Here is an 18198-nt window from a genome sequence, read left to right on the forward strand (position 1 = left end):
AGGGATAGAGGGAGGGTGAGATAGAGAGAGGGTGAGATAGAGGGAGGGAGGATAGAGGGAGGGAGGGATAGAGGGAGGGATAGAGGGATAGAGGGAGGGAGGGATAGAGAGAGGGAGGGAGGGAGGGAGGGAGGGAGGGAGGGAGGGAGGGAGGGAGGGAGGGAGGGAGGGAGGGAGGGAGGGAGGGATAGAGACAGGGAGGGATAGAGGGAGGGAGGGATAGAGAGAGGGAGGGAGGGATAGAGAGAGGGAGGGAGGGATAGAGAGAGGGATAGAGGGAGTTAGAGATAGAGAGAGGGAGGGATAGAGTGAGGGAGGGATAGAGACAGTTAGGGATAAAGGGAGGGAGGGAGGGATAGAGGGAGGGATAGAGGAATAGAGGGAGTTAGGGATAGAGGGAGGGATGGATAGAGGGAGGGATAGAGGGAGGGATAGAGGAATAGAGGGAGTTAGGGATAGAGGAATAGAGGGAGGGAGGGATAGAGGAAGTTAGGGATAGAGGGAGGGAGGGATATAGAGGGAGGGAGGGATATAGAGGGAGGGTGAGATAGAGGGAGGGTGAGATAGAGAGAGGGTGAGGGTGAGATAGAGGGAGGGAGAATAGAGGGAGGTAGGGATAGAGGGAGGGAGGGATAGAGGGAGGGTGAGATAGAGAGAGGGTGAGATAGAGGGAGGGAGGATAGAGGGAGGATAGAGGGAGGGAGGGAGGGATAGAGGGAGGGATAGAGGAATAGAGGTAGTTAGGGATATAGGAATAGAGGGAGGGAGGGATAGAGGAAGTTAGGGATAGAGGGAGGGAGGGATAGAGGGAGGGTGAGATAGAGGGAGGGTGAGATAGAGAGAGGGTGAGATAGAGGGAGGGAGAATAGAGGGAGGGAGGGATAGAGGGAGGGTGAGATAGAGAGAGGGTGAGATAGAGGGAGGGAGGATAGAGGGAGGGAGGGATAGAGGGAGGGATAGAGGGATAGAGGGAGGGAGGGATAGAGAGAGGGAGGGAGGGAGAGTTGTCGTGCTTTCAAAGCTCTTTATCACTTCGTGACTCCGAGTCCCTGCCAGGAACAGTAGTCTAGTGGCACCCGGCCCACTGGTGTGAATCCTATCGCTCTGAGCCTTCTTAACCAGCCTTAATGAGCAAACAGCTTATGGGCCTTAATTGATGAATTGAGTTGATTAGCATTATAGATCCATTGGTTACCTCTCGGTTGTCCAGGTCAGCCTGGACCAGGGTTCCCTTGAAGCAGGGTTCCACGTATTGGACATAGTCGCTGTACTGTGGGACAGAACGCATGGGGAAAACAGGTCAAGGGTCAGACGTGTGTGTGTGTGTGTGTGTGTGTGTGTGTGTGTGTGTGTGTGTGCGTGCGTGCGTGCACGTATAGGGAAACAGGTCAAGGAGAGTTAAGGAGTTCAGCAGGTGTAATCTCAGCTGGAACAGAGAATCTCTGTGATGGCAAATGTAACAACAGCAGTGTATGTAACATCACATGACACATGTTGTCCAATCGTCTTCTGGCCGAGGCACCTTATCATACATGATGACCTTCCAGCAATATAACCATCAACATGTTCTGAATTGGGCAGATGGGGTTGTATAAATACATGGATCATTCTGCCATAATTCACCATAACATATTGTGTATGATTGGAGATGCACACATCATTTTCAATGATTTTATTCCATTGCAGCTGAATCATTAAATCCAGGTCAGCCCTAAATGGTGTGTCTGTGTGTCTCTTGGGTCTGTTTTGCTTGTGTGTGTCTGTGTGTGTGTGTTTTGCTTGCGTGTGTGTTTTGCTTGCATGTGTGTGAGTGAGTGAGTGAGTGTGTGTGTGTGAGTGAGTGAGTGAGTGAGTGAGTGAGTGAGTGAGTGAGTGAGTGTGTGTGTGTGTGAGTGAGTGAGTGAGTGAGTGTGTGTGTGTGTTAAACGCTGCGTGAGGCAGAGTAAATAATGTGTGTGTGTTAATCTCCTAGTTACTCACGGCGATGACGTTGACAAAGTCGTTCTCCCCTAGTGTGTCCAGGATGGTGTTAATAGTGTGCTTGGCAATAGTGAGCCTGAGACCCTTCATACTCCCGCTGACGTCCACTACGATGATGATGTCCTTGGGAGAGGTCGCAGCCTGGATGTACCTGGAACAGAGCAGAGGGCAAAGGTCAACTGATTCAATCAATCAGATATTTGGTTTTCAGGTATTTGTTGGTCTGTTGGGGCATCTGGATATCAACAAAGGTGGGACGTATACGATACGGATTATAAAGTTCTGTCTGCTCTAAAGGCCTGTCTGTCTGCTCTAAAGGCCTGTCTGCTATAAAGGCCTGTCTGCTCTAAATACCTGTCTGCTCTAAAGGCCTGTCTGCTCTAAAGGCCTGTCTGTCTGCTCTAAAGGCATGTCTGTCTGCTCTAAAGGCCTGTCTGTCTGTCCTAAAGGCATGCCTGTCTGCTCTAAAGGTCTGTTTGCTCTAAAGGCCTGTCTGCTCTAAAGACCTGTCTGCTCTAAAGGCCGGTCTGTCTGCTCTAAATGCCTGTCGGTCTGCTCTAAAGGCCTGTCTGTCTGCTCTAAAGGCCTGTCTGCTCTAAAGGCCTGTCTGCTCTAAATACCTGTCTGCTCTAAAGACCTGTCTATCTGTCTGCTCTATATACCTGTCTGCTCTAAAGGCCTGTCTGCTCTAATGGTCTGTCTGCTCTAAATACCTGTCTGCTCTAAAGACATGTCTGCTATAAATGCCTGTCTGCTCTAAAGGTCTGTCTGTCTGCTCTATATGCCTGTCTGCTCTAAAGACCTGTCTGCTCTAAAGACCTGTCTGCTCGAAATACCTGTCTGCTCTAAATACCTGTCTGCTCTAAATACCTGTCTGCTCTAAAGGTCTGTCTGCTCTAAATACCTGTCTGCTCTAAAGACCTGTCTGCTCTAAAGGCCTGTCTGCTCTAAAGGTCTGTCTGCTCTAAATACCTGTCTGCTCTAAATGCCTGTCTGCTCTAAAAGCCTGTCTGCTCTAAAAGCCTGTCTGCTCTAAATACCTGTCTGCTCTAAATGCCTGTCTGCTCTAAATTCCTGTCTGCTCTAAATTCCTGTCTGCTCTAAAAGCCTGTCTGCTCTAAATGCCTGTCTGCTCTAAATGCCTGTCTGCTCTAAAAGCCTGTCTGCTCTAAAAGCCTGTCTGCTCTATATGCCTGTCTGCTCTAATGGCCTGTCTGCTCTAAAGACCTGTCTGGCTGGACCTATTGCAAGCCAAGGCCAAAGGTTTATACGAGAGGTCAAGGTTCAGTGGATACACGATTACCCAGACATTCTTAGAATTCCAGCTGGTTCTATGGTTCTGATACGGAACAATGGAACAGTTGGAAGGAGGAGTCAGAACTGTCCAGGAATATCTCCTGAGAGGTTAATGAGCTTGGGCACACTGGAGGATAAGGATAAAGAGAGGATGGAAGGGGAGGAGGGAGGGAGGTCACATGGAGGGTGTAAATAAAGAGAGGATGGAAGGGGAGGAGGGAGGGAGGTCACATGGAGGGTGTAAATAAAGAGAGGATGGAAGGGGAGGAGGGAGGGAGGTCACATGGAGGGTGTAAATAAAGAGATGACGATCGAAGGGGAGGAGGGTGGGAGGATGGCCGCTCCTCTCTTATCCTGTCCTCTGTCGACCAGGAATTTCTTACATACCACACCAAGCCATTGTCTTAACCATCAGACCGACAACACTCTCAACATCCAAGACTGAGGACACTCTCAACATCCAAGACTGAGGACACTCTCAATATCCAAGACTGAGGACACTCTCAACATCCAAGACTGAGGACACTCTCAATATCCAAGACTGAGGACACTCTCAATATCCAAGACTGAGGACACTCTCAACATCCAAGACTGAGGACACTCTCAACATCCAAGACTGAGGACACTCTCAACATCCAAGACTGAGGACACTCTCAACATCCAAGACTGAGGACACTCTCAACATCCAAGACTGAGGACACTCTCAATATCCAAGACTGAGGACACTCTCAATATCCAAGACTGAGGACACTCAACATCCAAGACTGAGGACACTCTCAACATCCAAGACTGAGGACACTCTCAACATCCAAGACTGAGGACACTCTCAACATCCAAGACTGAGGACACTCTCAACATCCAAGACTGAGGACACTCTCAACATCCAAGACTGAGGACACTCTCAACATCCAAGACTGAGGACACTCTCAATATCCAAGACTGAGGACATTCTCAATATTCAAGACTGAGGACACTCTCAATATCCAAGACTGAGGACACTCTCAACATCCAAGACTGAGGACACTCTCAACATCCAAGACTGAGGACACTCTACATCCAAGACTGAGGACATTCTCAATATCCAAGACTGAGGACACTCAACATCCAAGACTGAGGACACTCTCAATATCCAAGACTGAGGACACTCTCAACATCCAAGACTGAGGACACTCTCAACATCCAAGACTGAAGACATTCTCAGTATCCAAGACTGAGGACACTCTCAATATCCAAGACTGAGGACACTCAACATCCAAGACTGAGGACACTCAACATCCAACGATGTGTGGCTGTCTGGCTCTGTAGTCCTTTCCTGCAGTCAAATGACCTAATTACCTGGGGCGGCAGGGTAGCCTAGTGGTTAGAGTGTTGGACTAGTAACCAAAAGGTTGAAAGTACAAATATGTCGTTCTGCCCCTGAACAGGCAGTTAACCAACTGTTCCTAGGCCGTCATTGAAAATAAGAATTTGTTCTTAATTGACTTGCCTAGTTAAATAAAGGTTAAATAAAAAATGTTGAAAAAAACCTCATGGGTGGAATGTTATTCATATTTTTTAAAATTAATAAACATTTTTTTTTTTTTTCATGCCTAAAATCTGGTGTTTCTATGTCAACCAGTTGTGTTATGCTTCAGTCTTCTGTGATGAATATAAAGTGTAATATTGGGAAGCAAACTCAACATGTAATACATTTCAACTCTATATCTGACATGATACAGGTGTTTTCTTTCTGTTCAGCCCATAACCACGTGTGTGAGGTGTACATTTTGTTTCAACGTAGATATGTTTAAGACCAAGAAACACTCTGTGTGACCCTGATTTCCCCACTGCAGTAAAAAGGTTTAATTAAGGTCCTTTTATACCAAATTAGGAAGAATCCTAAACTGAGACTATTATGCAAAAGTAGAGATGATTTATTGGGACATCATGATGCCCAAAAAGTGCATTGTACAGAAAAGTACATAAACTAAAGTGTGGAAAAAACAAACCAAACGTTCAGACATCAAACCACCCTCAGTGTGAATAAACAGGAAACCCGAGAACTCTCCAACTGGGATTCCTGGAAAACCTGGGGATTTAGTGAAAGCTACCAGACCTTTCCAATCCTCATTCCTCAGCCAGGGCAACACCTCATCAAGAGAGTGTGATTCCAAATCCCCTCTGCTCCGCTCTACATTTAGTTAGACCGTAACGGACCTAATCTACACTGTCAAAACGTACAGGACAGACCACAAATTACTCCTCAATAGTGACCCTTTGACCCGGACACTGTGTTTTCCCCACAGGAGCTGCTGTCCAGGTTGCCGTGACCACCAGACCCAGGGATGGTAATAGCCAGCCTATCAGGTGGCAGCGTGGGGGTTGTAATTCCCTGCAGACCAAGGACAGACGGCCAGTCACCGAAATAACAGATTAGTGAAGCTAGATAGCCAAGGAACTGCTGGGTTCAGGGAATCTAACAGATTACTTCCTCATTACTACAGGCTCACACAGGAAATACTCCCAGATGACTTCCTCTTTCCTCCTAACAAAAAGGCTCTCAGAGCAGGAAGACAGACAGATATGGGCTGCACGACGCCCCAAATTCAACCCTATTCCCTATATAGTGCACTACTTTAGACCAGAGCCCTATTCCCTATATAGTGCACTACTTTAGACCAGAGCCCTATTCCCTATATAGTGCACTACTTTAGACCAGAGCCCTATTCCCTATATACTGTACTACTGTTGACCAGAGCCCTATTCCCTATATAGTGCACTACTTTAGTCCAGAGCCCTATTCCCTATATAGTGCACTACTTTAGACCAGAGCCCTATTCCCTATATAGTGCACTACTTTAGACCAGAGCCCTATTCCCTATATACTGTACTACTGTTGACCAGAGCCCTATTCCCTATATAGTGCACTACTGTTTACCAGGGCCCTATTCCCTATATAGTGCACTACTGTTGACCAGGGCCCTATTCCCTATATAGTGCACTACTGTTGACCAGAGCCCTATTCCCTATATAGTGCACTACTGTTGACCAGGGCCCTATTCCCTATATAGTGTACTACTGTTGACCAGAGCCCTATTCCCTATATAGTGCACTACTGTTGACCAGAGCCCTATTCCCTATATAGTGTACTACTGTTGACCAGGGCCCCATTCCCTATATAGTGCACTACTGTTGACCAGAGCCCTATTCCCTATATAGTGCACTACTGTTGACCAGGGCCCCATTCCCTATATAGTGCACTACTGTTGACCAGAGCCCTATTCCCTATATAGTGCACTACTGTTGACCAGGGCCCCATTCCCTATATAGTGCACTACTGTTGACCAGAGCCCTATTCCCTATATAGTGCACTACTGTTTACCAGGGCCCTATTCCCTATATAGTGCACTACTGTTGACCAGGGCCCTATTCCCTATATAGTGTACTACTGTTGACCAGAGCCCTATTCCCTATATAGTACACTACTGTTGACCAGAGCCCTATTCCCTATATAGTGCACTACTTTAGACCAGGGCCCTATTCCCTATATAGTGCACTACTGTTGACCAGGGCTCTATTCCCTATATAGTGTACTACTGTTGACCAGGGCTCTATGTAGGGAATAGGGTGCCATTTGGGATGCAGATTTAGGGACTCACCAGTTTCTGTTCCTGCAGTCAAACGTGACGACACCATTTTCATCTGGGGTCCATGCGATGCCTGCGGAAATGGTGTATTGGAAATACCTGGTGAACTCACAATATGGTACAATGCTGAATTAGCAGTTCAGATGACCTGATAGACTCAGTTATAGACTGGAACAGCTGAGTCCCACTATACCTCTAATGACCTGATAGACTCAGTTATAGACTGGAACAGCTGAGTCCCACTATACCTCTAATGACCTGATAGACTCAGTTATAGACTGGAACAGCTGAGTCCCACTATACCTCTAATGACCAGAATGACTCAGCTATAGACACTGCTATTCTCCATTAAAACTGCTGTCAGTTAAACCTAGCAGGGCTATTGGGTTCAGCTGGGCCTGCTGCAGTGTGGAGTGCTGATCTGTATATTTGTCCTGTCCCGTCCTGCCTGCCTGTCTGTCTGTCTGTGTGATGTTACCTGGGTAGAGTCTGAAGAAGCCAGTGGCACTGCCAAAGTACTGCCAGGTTAGAGTAGGGTCCTTCTGGAAGTTATCCACGAACACATCGTTCAGGGCCTCCGACATGTACACCCCGTTTAGAATACCAGGGTCTGACCAGACCGAGGGAGAGGGAGAGGGAGAGGGAGAGGGAGAGGGAGAGGGAGAGGGAGAGGGAGAGAGAGAGAGAGAGAGAGAGAGAGAGAGAGAGAGAGAGAGAGAGAGAGAGAGAGAGAGAGAGAGAGAGAGAGAGAGAGAGAGAGAGAGAGAGAGAGAGAGAGAGAGAGAGAGAGAGAGAGAGAGAGAGAGAGAGAGAGAGAGAGAGAGAGAGAGAGAGAGGAAGAGTGAGAGAGAGGAAGTGTGAGAGAGAGGAAGTGTGAGAGAGAGAGATAGCGCAGGTGTGTGAGAGAGAGAAAGAGAGAGAGCGAGAGAGAGGGGAGGGAGAGGGGAGTAGAAGCAGAGGGACAGGGAGGAAGTAAGAGAGAGTGTGGGAGAGAGAGAAAGAGAGAGAGTGTGGGAGAGAGAGTGTGGGACAGAGTGTGAGAGAGGAAGTGTGAGAGAGAGAGAGAGAGAGAGAGAGAGAGAGAGAGAGAGACAGAAAGAGAGAGAGAGAGAGCCAGAGAGAGAGAGAGAGCGCAAGTGTGTGAGAGAGCGAAAGAGAGAGTGCGAGAGAAAGAAAGAGAGAGAGAGAGAGAGAGAGAGAGAGAGAGAGAGAGAGAGAGAGAGGAGCAGGGTAAAGTGTTAGTATCTGATGAACATTGCTCCCTTTAAGGCCTCTGCCTCTCTAACCCAACCCTGTCTGGATAACGTTGAGAGACCATGGCTAAATGAACCAGACAGGGAGCTAACCCAACCCTGTCTGGATAACGTTGAACCAGACAGGGAGCCTAACCCAACCCTGTCTGGATAACGTTGAACCAGACAGGGAGCTAACCCAAGCCTGTCTGGATAACGTTGAACCAGACAGGGAGCTAACCCAACCCTGTCTGGATAACGTTGAACCAGACAGGGAGCTAACCCAACCCTGTCTGGATAACGTTGAACCAGATAGGGAGCCTAACCCAACCCTGTCTGGATAACGTTGAGAGACCATGGCTAAATGAACCAGACAGGGAGCTAACCCAACCCTGTCTGGATAACGTTGAACCAGACAGGGAGCTAACCCAACCCTGTCTGGATAACGTTGAGAGACCATGGCTAAATGAACCAGACAGGGAGCTAACCCAACCCTGTCTGGATAACGTTGAGAGACCATGGCTAAATGAACCAGACAGGGAGCTAACCCAACCCTGTCTGGATAACGTTGAGAGACCATGGCTAAATGAACCAGACAGGGAGCTAACCCAACCCTGTCTGGATAACGTTGAGAGACCATGGCTAAATGAACCAGACAGGGAGCTAACCCAACCCTGTCTGGATAACGTTGAGAGACCATGGCCAAATGAACCAGACAGGGAGCTAACCCAACCCTGTCTGGATAACGTTGAGAGACCATGGCTAAATGGACCAGACAGGGAGCTAACCTAACCCTGTCTGAATAACGGTGAACCAGACAGGGAGCTAACCCAACCCTGTCTGGATAACGTTGAGAGACCATGGCTAAATGGACCAGACAGGGAGCTAACCCAACCCTGTCTGGATAACGTTGAACCAGACAGGGAGCTAACCCAACCCTGTCTGGATAACGTTGAGAGACCATGGCTAAATGAACCAGACAGGGAGCTAACCCAACCCTGTCTGGATAACGTTGAGAGACCATGGCTAAATGAACCAGACAGGGAGCTTAACCCAACCCTGTCTGGATAACGTTGAGAGACCATGGCTAAATGGACCAGACAGGGAGCTAACCCAACCCTGTCTGGATAACGTTGAGAGACCATGGCTAAATGGACCAGACAGGGAGCTAACCCAACCCTGTCTGGATAACGTTGAGAGACCATGGCTAAATGGACCAGACAGGGAGCTAACCCAACCCTGTCTGGATAACGTTGAGAGACCATGGCTAAATGGACCAGACAGGGAGCTAACCCAACCCTGTCTGGATAACGTTGAGAGACCATGGCTAAATGGACCAGACAGGGAGCTAACCCAACCCTGTCTGGATAACGTTGAGAGACCATGGCTAAATGGACCAGACAGGGAGCTAACCCAACCCTGTCTGGATAACGTTGAGAGACCATGGCTAAATGGACCAGACAGGGAGCTAACCCAACCCTGTCTGGATAACGTTGAGAGACCATGGCTAAATGAACCACCACAAGCTGACCTTTGTTGTAAACGTTGGTGGGAACCTGTATGTCGCTCTGCAGAGTGTTGACCTGGAGCTTGTTGAAGTGTTCATTCTCTTCCAGAGGAAACTCTCCTCCCAGCTCGATAGAGTTTCCATCTTTATCCACCGAGTTGATCAGCATAGAGTTGTAGTAGTCGAACTGATGAGGAGAGAGAAATCACAGAGTTACTGTAGTCTGACTGATGAGGAGAGAGAAATCACATAGTTACTGTAGTCAGACTGATGAGGAGAGAGAAATCACAGAGTTACTGTAGTCTGACTGATGAGGAGAGAGAAAACACAGAGTTACTGTAGTCTGACTGATGAGGAGAGAGAAATCACAGAGTTACTGTAGTCTGACTGATGAGGAGAGAGAAATCACAGAGTTACTGTAGTCTGACTGATGAGGAGAGAGAAATCACAGAGTTACTGTAGTCTGACTGACGAGGAGAGAGAAATCACAGAGTTACTGTAGTCTGACTGATGAGGAGAGAGAAATCACAGAGTTACTGTAGTCAGACTGATGAGGAGAGAGAAATCACAGAGTTACTGCAACAGAGATCATAGGAAGAGAGAAGGTCAAACTGCAACAGAGATCATAGGAAGAGAGAAGGTCAAGCTGCAACAGAGATCATAGGAAGAGAAGGTCAAACTGCAACAGAGATCATAGGAAGAGAGAAGGTCAAACTGCAACAGAGATCATAGGAAGAGAAGGTCAAACTACAACAGAGATCATAGGAAGAGAGAAGGTCAAACTACAACAGAGATCATAGGAAGAGAAGGTCAAACTACAATAGAGATCATAGGAAGAGAGAAGGTCAAACTGCAACAGAGATCATAGGAAGAGAGAAGGTCAAACTACAACAGAGATCATAGGAAGAGAGAAGGTCAAACTACAACAGAGATCATAGGAAGAGAGAAGGTCAAACTACAACAGAGATCATAGGAAGAGAGAAGGTCAAACTACAACAGAGATCATAGGAAGAGAGAAGGTTAAACTACAACAGAGATCATAGGAAGAGAAGATCAAACTACAATAGAGATCATAGGAAGAGAGAAGGTCAAACTGCAACAGAGATCATAGGAAGAGAAGGTCGAACTGCAACAGTTCTTCATAGGAAGAGAGAAGGTCAAACTGCAACAGAGATCATAGGAAGAGAAGGTCAAACTACAACAGAGATCATAGGAAGAGAGAAGGTCAAACTGCAACAGAGATCATAGGAAGAGAGAAGGTCAAACTACAACAGAGATCATAGGAAGAGAGAAGGTCAAACTACAACAGAGATCATAGGAAGAGAGAAGGTCAAACTACAACAGAGATCATAGGAAGAGAAGGTCAAACTACAATAGAGATCATAGGAAGAGAGAAGGTCAAACTACAACAAAGATCATATGAAGAGAAGGTCAAACTACAACAGAGATCATAGGAAGAGAGAAGGTCAAACTGCAACAGAGATCACAGGAAGAGAAGGTCAAACTACAACAGAGATCATAGGAAGAGAGAAGGTCAAACTACAACAGAGATCATAGGAAGAGAGAAGGTCAAACTACAAAAGAGATCATAGGAAGAGAAGGTCAAACTACAACAGAGATCATAGGAAGAGAGAAGGTCAAACTACAACAGAGATCATAGGAAGAGAGAAGGTCAAACTGCAACAGAGATCATAGGAAGAGAGAAGGTCAAACTGCAACAGAGATCATAGGAAGAGAGAAGGTCAAACTACAACAGAGATCATAGGAAGAGAGAAGGTCAAACTACAACAGAGATCATAGGAAGAGAGAAGGTCAAACTACAACAGAGATCATAGGAAGAGAGAAGGTCAAACTACAACAGAGATCATAGGAAGAGAAGGTCAAACTACAACAGAGATCATAGGAAGAGAGAAGGTCAAACTACAACAGAGATCATAGGAAGAGAGAAGGTCAAACTACAACAGAGATCATAGGAAGAGAGAAGGTCAAACTGCAACAGAGATCATAGGAAGAGAGAAGGTCAAACTACAACAGAGATCATAGGAAGAGAGAAGGTCAAACTACAACAGAGATCATAGGAAGAGAAGGTCAAACTACAACAGAGATCATAGGAAGAGAGAAGGTCAAACTACAACAGAGATCATAGGAAGAGAAGGTCAAACTACAACAGAGATCATAGGAAGAGAGAAGGTCAAACTACAACAGAGATCATAGGAAGAGAGAAGGTCAAACTACAACAGAGATCATAGGAAGAGAGAAGGTCAAACTACAACAGAGATCATAGGAAGAGAGAAGGTCAAACTGCAACAGAGATCATAGGAAGAGAGAAGGTCAAACTACAACAGAGAGAGCACATCACAAAGGTCCATAACCGCTGTACATTTCAAACCTTGAATATGTTGTACAGCAGTAAGGATCTTGTTTTGTGTTTTACATGTAGAATAATAAAGTTATATTTGTAACGTTACTTTGCATTCGTAAAGAATTCAGAACCCTTGACTTTTTACATTACAGCCTTATTCTAACATGTTCTAAATAAAACAAATTCCTCATCAGTCTCCACACGATATCCCAAAATGACAAAGTGAAAACAGGTTTTAAGACATTTTTGAATTAAATGAATTAAATATTATAAACAAAAAGTATTCAGAACCCTTGACTTTTTACATTACAGCCTTATTCTAAAATGTTTTAAATAGAACAAATTCCTCATCAGTCTCCACACGATATCCCAAAATGACAAAGTGAAAACAGGTTTTAAGACATTTTTGCAAATGTATTGAATATTATTCAAAAAAAAGTATTCAGACCCTTTGCTATGAGCTCAGGTGCATCCTGTTTCCATTGATCATCCTTGAGATGTTTCTACAACTTGATTGGAGTCCACTTGTGTTAATTCAATTGATTGGATATGACTTGGAAAGGCACACACCTGTCTATATAAAGGTACCACAGTTGACAGTGCATGTCAGAGCAATAACCAAGCAATGAGTTTGAAGGAATTGTCTGTAGAGCCCCGCAACTGGATTGTGTAGAGGCACAGATCGGGGGAATGGTACCAAAACATTTCTGCAGCATTGAAGATCCCAAAAACACAGTAGTCTCCATCATTGTTAAATGGAAGAAGTTTGGAACCACCAAGACTCTTCCTAGAGCTGGCCACCCGTCCAAACTGAGCAATCGGGGGAGAAGGGCCTTGGTCAGGGAGGTGAAGAACCTGATGGTCACTCTGACAGAGCTCTAGAGTTCCTCTGTGGAGATGGGAGAACCTTGCAGAAGGACAACCATCTCTGCAGCACTCCACCAATCAGGCTTTTATGGTAGTGGCCAGATGGAAGCCACTCCTCAGTAAAAGGCACATGACAGCGCGCTTAGAGTTTTCCAAAAGGCACCTAAAGACTCTCAGACCATGTGAAACAAAATTCTCTGGTCCGATGAAACCAAGATTGAACATGGTGGTGGCAGCATCATGCTGTGGGGATGTTTTTCAGCGGCAGGGCCTGGGAGACTAGTTAGAATCGAGGGAAAGATGAACAGAGCAAAGTACAGAGAGATCCTTGATGAAAACCTGCTCCAGATCGCTCAGGACTTCAGACTGGGACGAAGGTTGACCTTCCTACAGGACAACAACTCCAAGCACACAGTGAAGACAATTTAGGAGAAGCTTCGGGACAATTCTCTGAATGTCCTTGAGTGTCCCAGCCAGAGCCCGGACTTGAATCCAATCGAACATCTCTGGAGAGACCTGAAAATAGCTGTGCAGCGACGCTCCCCAACAGAGCTTGAAAGGATCTGCAGAGAATAATGGGAGAAACTCCCCAAATACAGGTGTGCCAAGCGTTTAGCGACATACCCAAGAAGACTCAAGGCTGTAATCGCTGTCAAAGCTGCTTCAACAAAATACTGAGTAAATGGTCTGAATACTTATGCAAATTTAAGCTAAGTTTTTAAAATTTGTAATACATTTGTAAAAATGACTAAAAACCTGTTTTTGCTTTGTGGGGTATTGTGATGTCATTATTGGGTATTGTGATGTCATTATTGGGTATTGTGATGTCATTACGGGGTATTGTGATGTCATTATGGGGTATTGTGATGTCATTATGGGGTATTGTGATGTCATTATGGGGTATTGTGATGTCATTATGGGGTATTGTGATGTCATTACGGGGTATTGTGATGTCATTATGGGGTATTGTGATGTCATTATGGGGTATTGTGATGTCATTACGGGGTATTGTGATGTCATTATGGGGTATTGTGATGTCATTATGGGGTATTGTGATGTCATTATGGGGTATTGTGATGTCATTATGGGGTATTGTGTGTAAATTGATGAGGGGCAGGAAAAAAGGTAATCCATTTTATAATAACATTATGTGGATAAAGTCAAGAGGTCTGAATACTCTCTGAATGCACCGTATACCAACTCAGTCTGTGACGATCGGTTACTTTTGAACAACAGCCCTTAAAAAGTGTATTTGTAAGGAGGAACTGTGACGGACCTCTAAAGTAGCGTTGAATTCATGGTATAGATCAGCGTCCTCCGCTGCCTCCGCCAGTCTCTTGACAGACTTCATCTTCCTACCCAGCATGCCCTCCATCTCCTCAGCAAACTTCTTCACCAGTTCCTCTCCGTCCACCTCCTCCATCTTCACCGTGGGCTCAATGTCTTTGTATTTCTGGAGAAGAAAGGGTTAAATACCCTTAATAAACGTGTTTAAGTAACAAACGGTCCCTGATATCAGGTGAACTGTCAGATTTGATTGTCTTTCAGGAATCAGGTGTTTTCAAGTCTGTAATTGAATCCACTTCCACAAGGGAGCTGTCATAAGAGACACATGTAACGTATTGTATGACAACAATCAGAGAAGAGTTGGATCTATTGGATTGGCTAGAGAACATAGAGCTTACCTCTAAATAGAACCTTGACAAACCGCTATCTGACTCTGTTGTCTCAGCTGGTGACTATTCAACAGCTGTTGGTGGATTACACTAGTCTGTTAATCATCTCCTGTTGTTTTTACCACAGTCAGTCTTTGACAATGGTGTTAACCATGAATAGTGTGCCCAGAGTGAACTGCCTCCTACTCTGTCCCAGGTGCTAATATATGCATAGTATTAGTATTATTGGATGGAAAACACTGTGAAGTTTCTAAAACTGTTTGAATGATGTCTGTGAGTATAACAGAACTCATATGGCAGGCGAAAACCTGAGAAAAATCCAACCAGGAAGTGGGACATCTGAGGTTTGTAGTTTTTCAAAGCTTGACCTACCAAATACACATTGAGATATGGATGAGGTTGCACTTCCTAGGGCTTCCACTAGATGTCAACCGTCTTTAGAAACTGGTTTGAGGATTCTACTATAAAGGAGGGGCTCATGAGACCTCTTTGAGTCAGTGGTCTGGCAGAGAGCCTCGGTCTCATGACGCGCGCTCCCGACAGAGTTACCTCTAGTTCCAGTGCTTTTCTGAAGGCAAAGGAATTCTCCGGTTGGAACATTATTGATGTTTTATGTTAAAAACATCCTAACGATTGATTCCATACATTGTTTGACATGTTTCTAAAGGACTGTAATGGAACTTTTTGAGTTTTTGTCTGGATGAAGTGCCTGCGCCTCATGAAGATGGATTACTGGGCTGAACACGCTTACAACAAGGGGCTATTTGGCCATAAATGACGGACTTTATGGAACGAATCAGTCATTTATTGTCGACCTGGGATTCCTGGGAGTGCCTTCTGATGAAGATCAAAGGTAAGTGAATATTTATGGTGTTGTTTCTAACTTTGTTGATTCCAAAATGGTGGATATTCCTCTGGCTGTTTTGGGTTCTGAGCGCCGTTCTCAGATTATGCTTTTTCCGTTAATAAAAAAAAAATATCTGACACAGCGGTTGCATTAAGGAGAAGTCTATCTTTAATTCTGTGAATAACACTTGTATCTTTTATCAATGTTTATTATGAGTATTTCTGCAAAATCACCCGATGTTTTGGAATCAAAACATTACTGCACGTAAGGCGCCAATGTAAACTGAGATTTTTGGATATAAATATGTACATTATCGAACAAAACATACATGTATTGTGTAACATGATGTCCTATGAGTGTCATCTGATGAAGATCATCAAAGGCATCGAGGCATTCAGTTACTTTTCAATTAAAAGTTAGAATGGGCAAAACAAGTGACCTAAGGGACTTTGAGCGTGGTATGATTGTCAGTGCCAGGCGTGCCGGTTACAGTATCTCAGAAATGGCCAGCCTGATCCAGGAGTGAATAGCATCCCAGGCTGGATCACTGGATCAGAGGGAATAGAACCCCAGACTGGATCACTGGATCAGAGGGCAGGAGGGAATAGAACCCCAGGCTGGATAACTGGATCAGAGGACAGGAGGGAATAGAACCCCAGGCTGGATCACTGGATCAGAGGGAATAGTACCCCAGGCTGGATCACTGGATCAGAGGGAATAGAACCCCAGGCTGGATCACTGGATCAGAGGGAATAGTACCCCAGGCTGGATAACTGGATCAGAGGACAGGAGGGAATAGAACCCCAGGCTGGATCACTGGATCAGAGGACAGGAGGGAATAGAACCCCAGGCTGGATCACTGGATTAGAGGGAATAGTACCCCAGGCTGGATCACTAGATCAGAGGGAATAGAACCCCAGGCTGGATTACTTGATCAGAGGGAATAGTACCCCAGGCTGGATCACTGGATCAGAGGGAATAGAACCCCAGGCTGGATCACTGGATCAGAGGGAATATAACCCCAGGCTGGATCACTAGATCAGACGGAATAGAACCCCAGGCTGGATTACTTGATCAGAGGGAATAGAATTCTAGGCTGGATCACTGAATCAGAGGACAGGAGGGAATAGTACCCCAGGCTGGATCACTGGATCAGAGGGAATAGAACCCCAGGCTGGATCACTGGATCAGAGGGAATATAACCCCAGGCTGGATCACTAGATCAGAGGGAATAGAACCCCAGGCTGGATCACTGGATCAGAGGACAGGAGGGAATAGTACCCCAGGCTGGATCACTGGATCAGAGGACAGGAGGGAATAGAACCCCATGCTGGATCACTGGATCAGAGGGAATAGAACCCCAGGCTGGATCACTGGATCAGAGGGAATAGAACCCCAGGCTGGATCACTGGATCAGAGGACAGGAGGGAATAGAACCCCAGGCTGGATCACTGGATCAGAGGGAATAGAACCTTAGGCTGGATCACTGGATCAGAGGACAGGAGGGAATAGTAACCCAGGCTGGATCACTGGATCAGAGGACAGGAGGGAATAGAACCCCAGGCTGGATCACTGGATCAGAGGACAGGAGGGAATAGAACCCCAGGCTGGATCACTGGATCAGAGGACAGGAGGGAATAGTACCCCAGGCTGGATCACTGGATCAGAGGACAGGAGGGAATAGAACCCCATGCTGGATCACTGGATCAGAGGGAATAGAACCCCAGGCTGGATCACTGGATCAGAGGACAGGAGGGAATAGAACCCCAGGCTGGATCACTGGATCAGAGGGCAGGAGGGAATAGAACCCCAGGCTGGATCACTGGATCAGAGGACAGGAGGGAATAGAACCCCAGGCTGGATCACTGGATCAGTGGACAGGAGGGAGATGACAAGGGGACACTCACAGAAAGCTTCAGGCCTCCAGTCTTTAGTAAATCAAATCAAGTCCAATTGTATTCGTCACATGCGCCGAATACAACAGTTGTAGACCTTACAGTGAAATGCTTACTTACAAGCCCTTAACCAACAATGCAGTTTTAAGAAAATACAAAAAAAGTAAGAGATAATAACAACAAATAATTAAAGAGCAGCAGTAAATATCAATAGTGGGGCTATATACAGGTGGTACCAGTACATATTAATAGTGGGGCTATATACAGGTGGTACCAGTACATATTAATAGTGGGGCTATATACAGGGGGTACCGGTACAGAGTCAATGTGTCAATGTGCGGGGTCACGGGTGTCGAGGTAATTGTGGTAATTATGTACATGGAGGTAGAGTTATTAAAGTGGCTATACATAGATAACGACAGAGAGTAGCAGCAGCGTGGGGGGGAGGGGCAATGCAAAAGCCTGGGTAGCCATTTGATTAGCTGTTCAGGAGTCTTCTGGCTTGGGGGTAGAAGCTGTTTTAGAAGCCTCTTGGACCTAGACTTGGCGCTCCGGTACCGCTTGCCGTGCGGGAGCAGAGAGAACAGTCTATGACTAGGGTGGCTGGAGTCTGACAATTTTTAGGGCCTTCCTCTGACACTGCCTGGTATAGAAGTCCTGGATGTCGTACTACCCTCTGTAGTGCCTTGCGGAGGCCGAGCAGTTGCCATGCCAGGCAGTGATGCAACCCTTCAGGATGCTCTCGATGGTGCAGCTGTAAAACATTTTGAGGATATGAGGACCCATGTCAAATCTTTTCATTCTCCTGAGGGGGAATAGGTTTTGTCGTGCCCTCTTCACGACTGTCTTGGTGTGCTTGGACCATTTTCATTTGTTGGTGATGTGGACGACAAGGAACTTGAAGCATTCA

The 18198-nt window shown here is 46.0% G+C and overlaps 1 protein-coding gene across 1 annotated transcript in view; it reads right to left on the reverse strand.

Annotated features, from left to right (window-relative positions):
- The window catches only part of LOC110513258 (voltage-dependent calcium channel subunit alpha-2/delta-4-like), a 78281-nt gene extending 61196 nt beyond the window's left edge, over positions 1 to 17085 (reverse strand). Inside the window, exons 1-7 of the mRNA XM_036945553.1 lie at positions 17038 to 17085; positions 14147 to 14323; positions 9666 to 9828; positions 7381 to 7512; positions 6915 to 6975; positions 1981 to 2131; positions 1196 to 1270 (exon numbers count right to left, since the gene is read on the reverse strand). Coding sequence (XP_036801448.1) covers positions 1196 to 1270; positions 1981 to 2131; positions 6915 to 6975; positions 7381 to 7512; positions 9666 to 9828; positions 14147 to 14323; positions 17038 to 17085 — 807 coding nt within the window. The remainder of the gene's footprint in view (positions 1 to 1195; positions 1271 to 1980; positions 2132 to 6914; positions 6976 to 7380; positions 7513 to 9665; positions 9829 to 14146; positions 14324 to 17037) is intronic.
- Between the last annotated feature and the right edge of the window lie 1113 nt (positions 17086 to 18198).

The sequence above is a fragment of the Oncorhynchus mykiss genome, chromosome 15 (assembly GCF_013265735.2).
Source record: "Oncorhynchus mykiss isolate Arlee chromosome 15, USDA_OmykA_1.1, whole genome shotgun sequence".
NCBI lineage: Eukaryota > Metazoa > Chordata > Actinopteri > Salmoniformes > Salmonidae > Oncorhynchus > Oncorhynchus mykiss.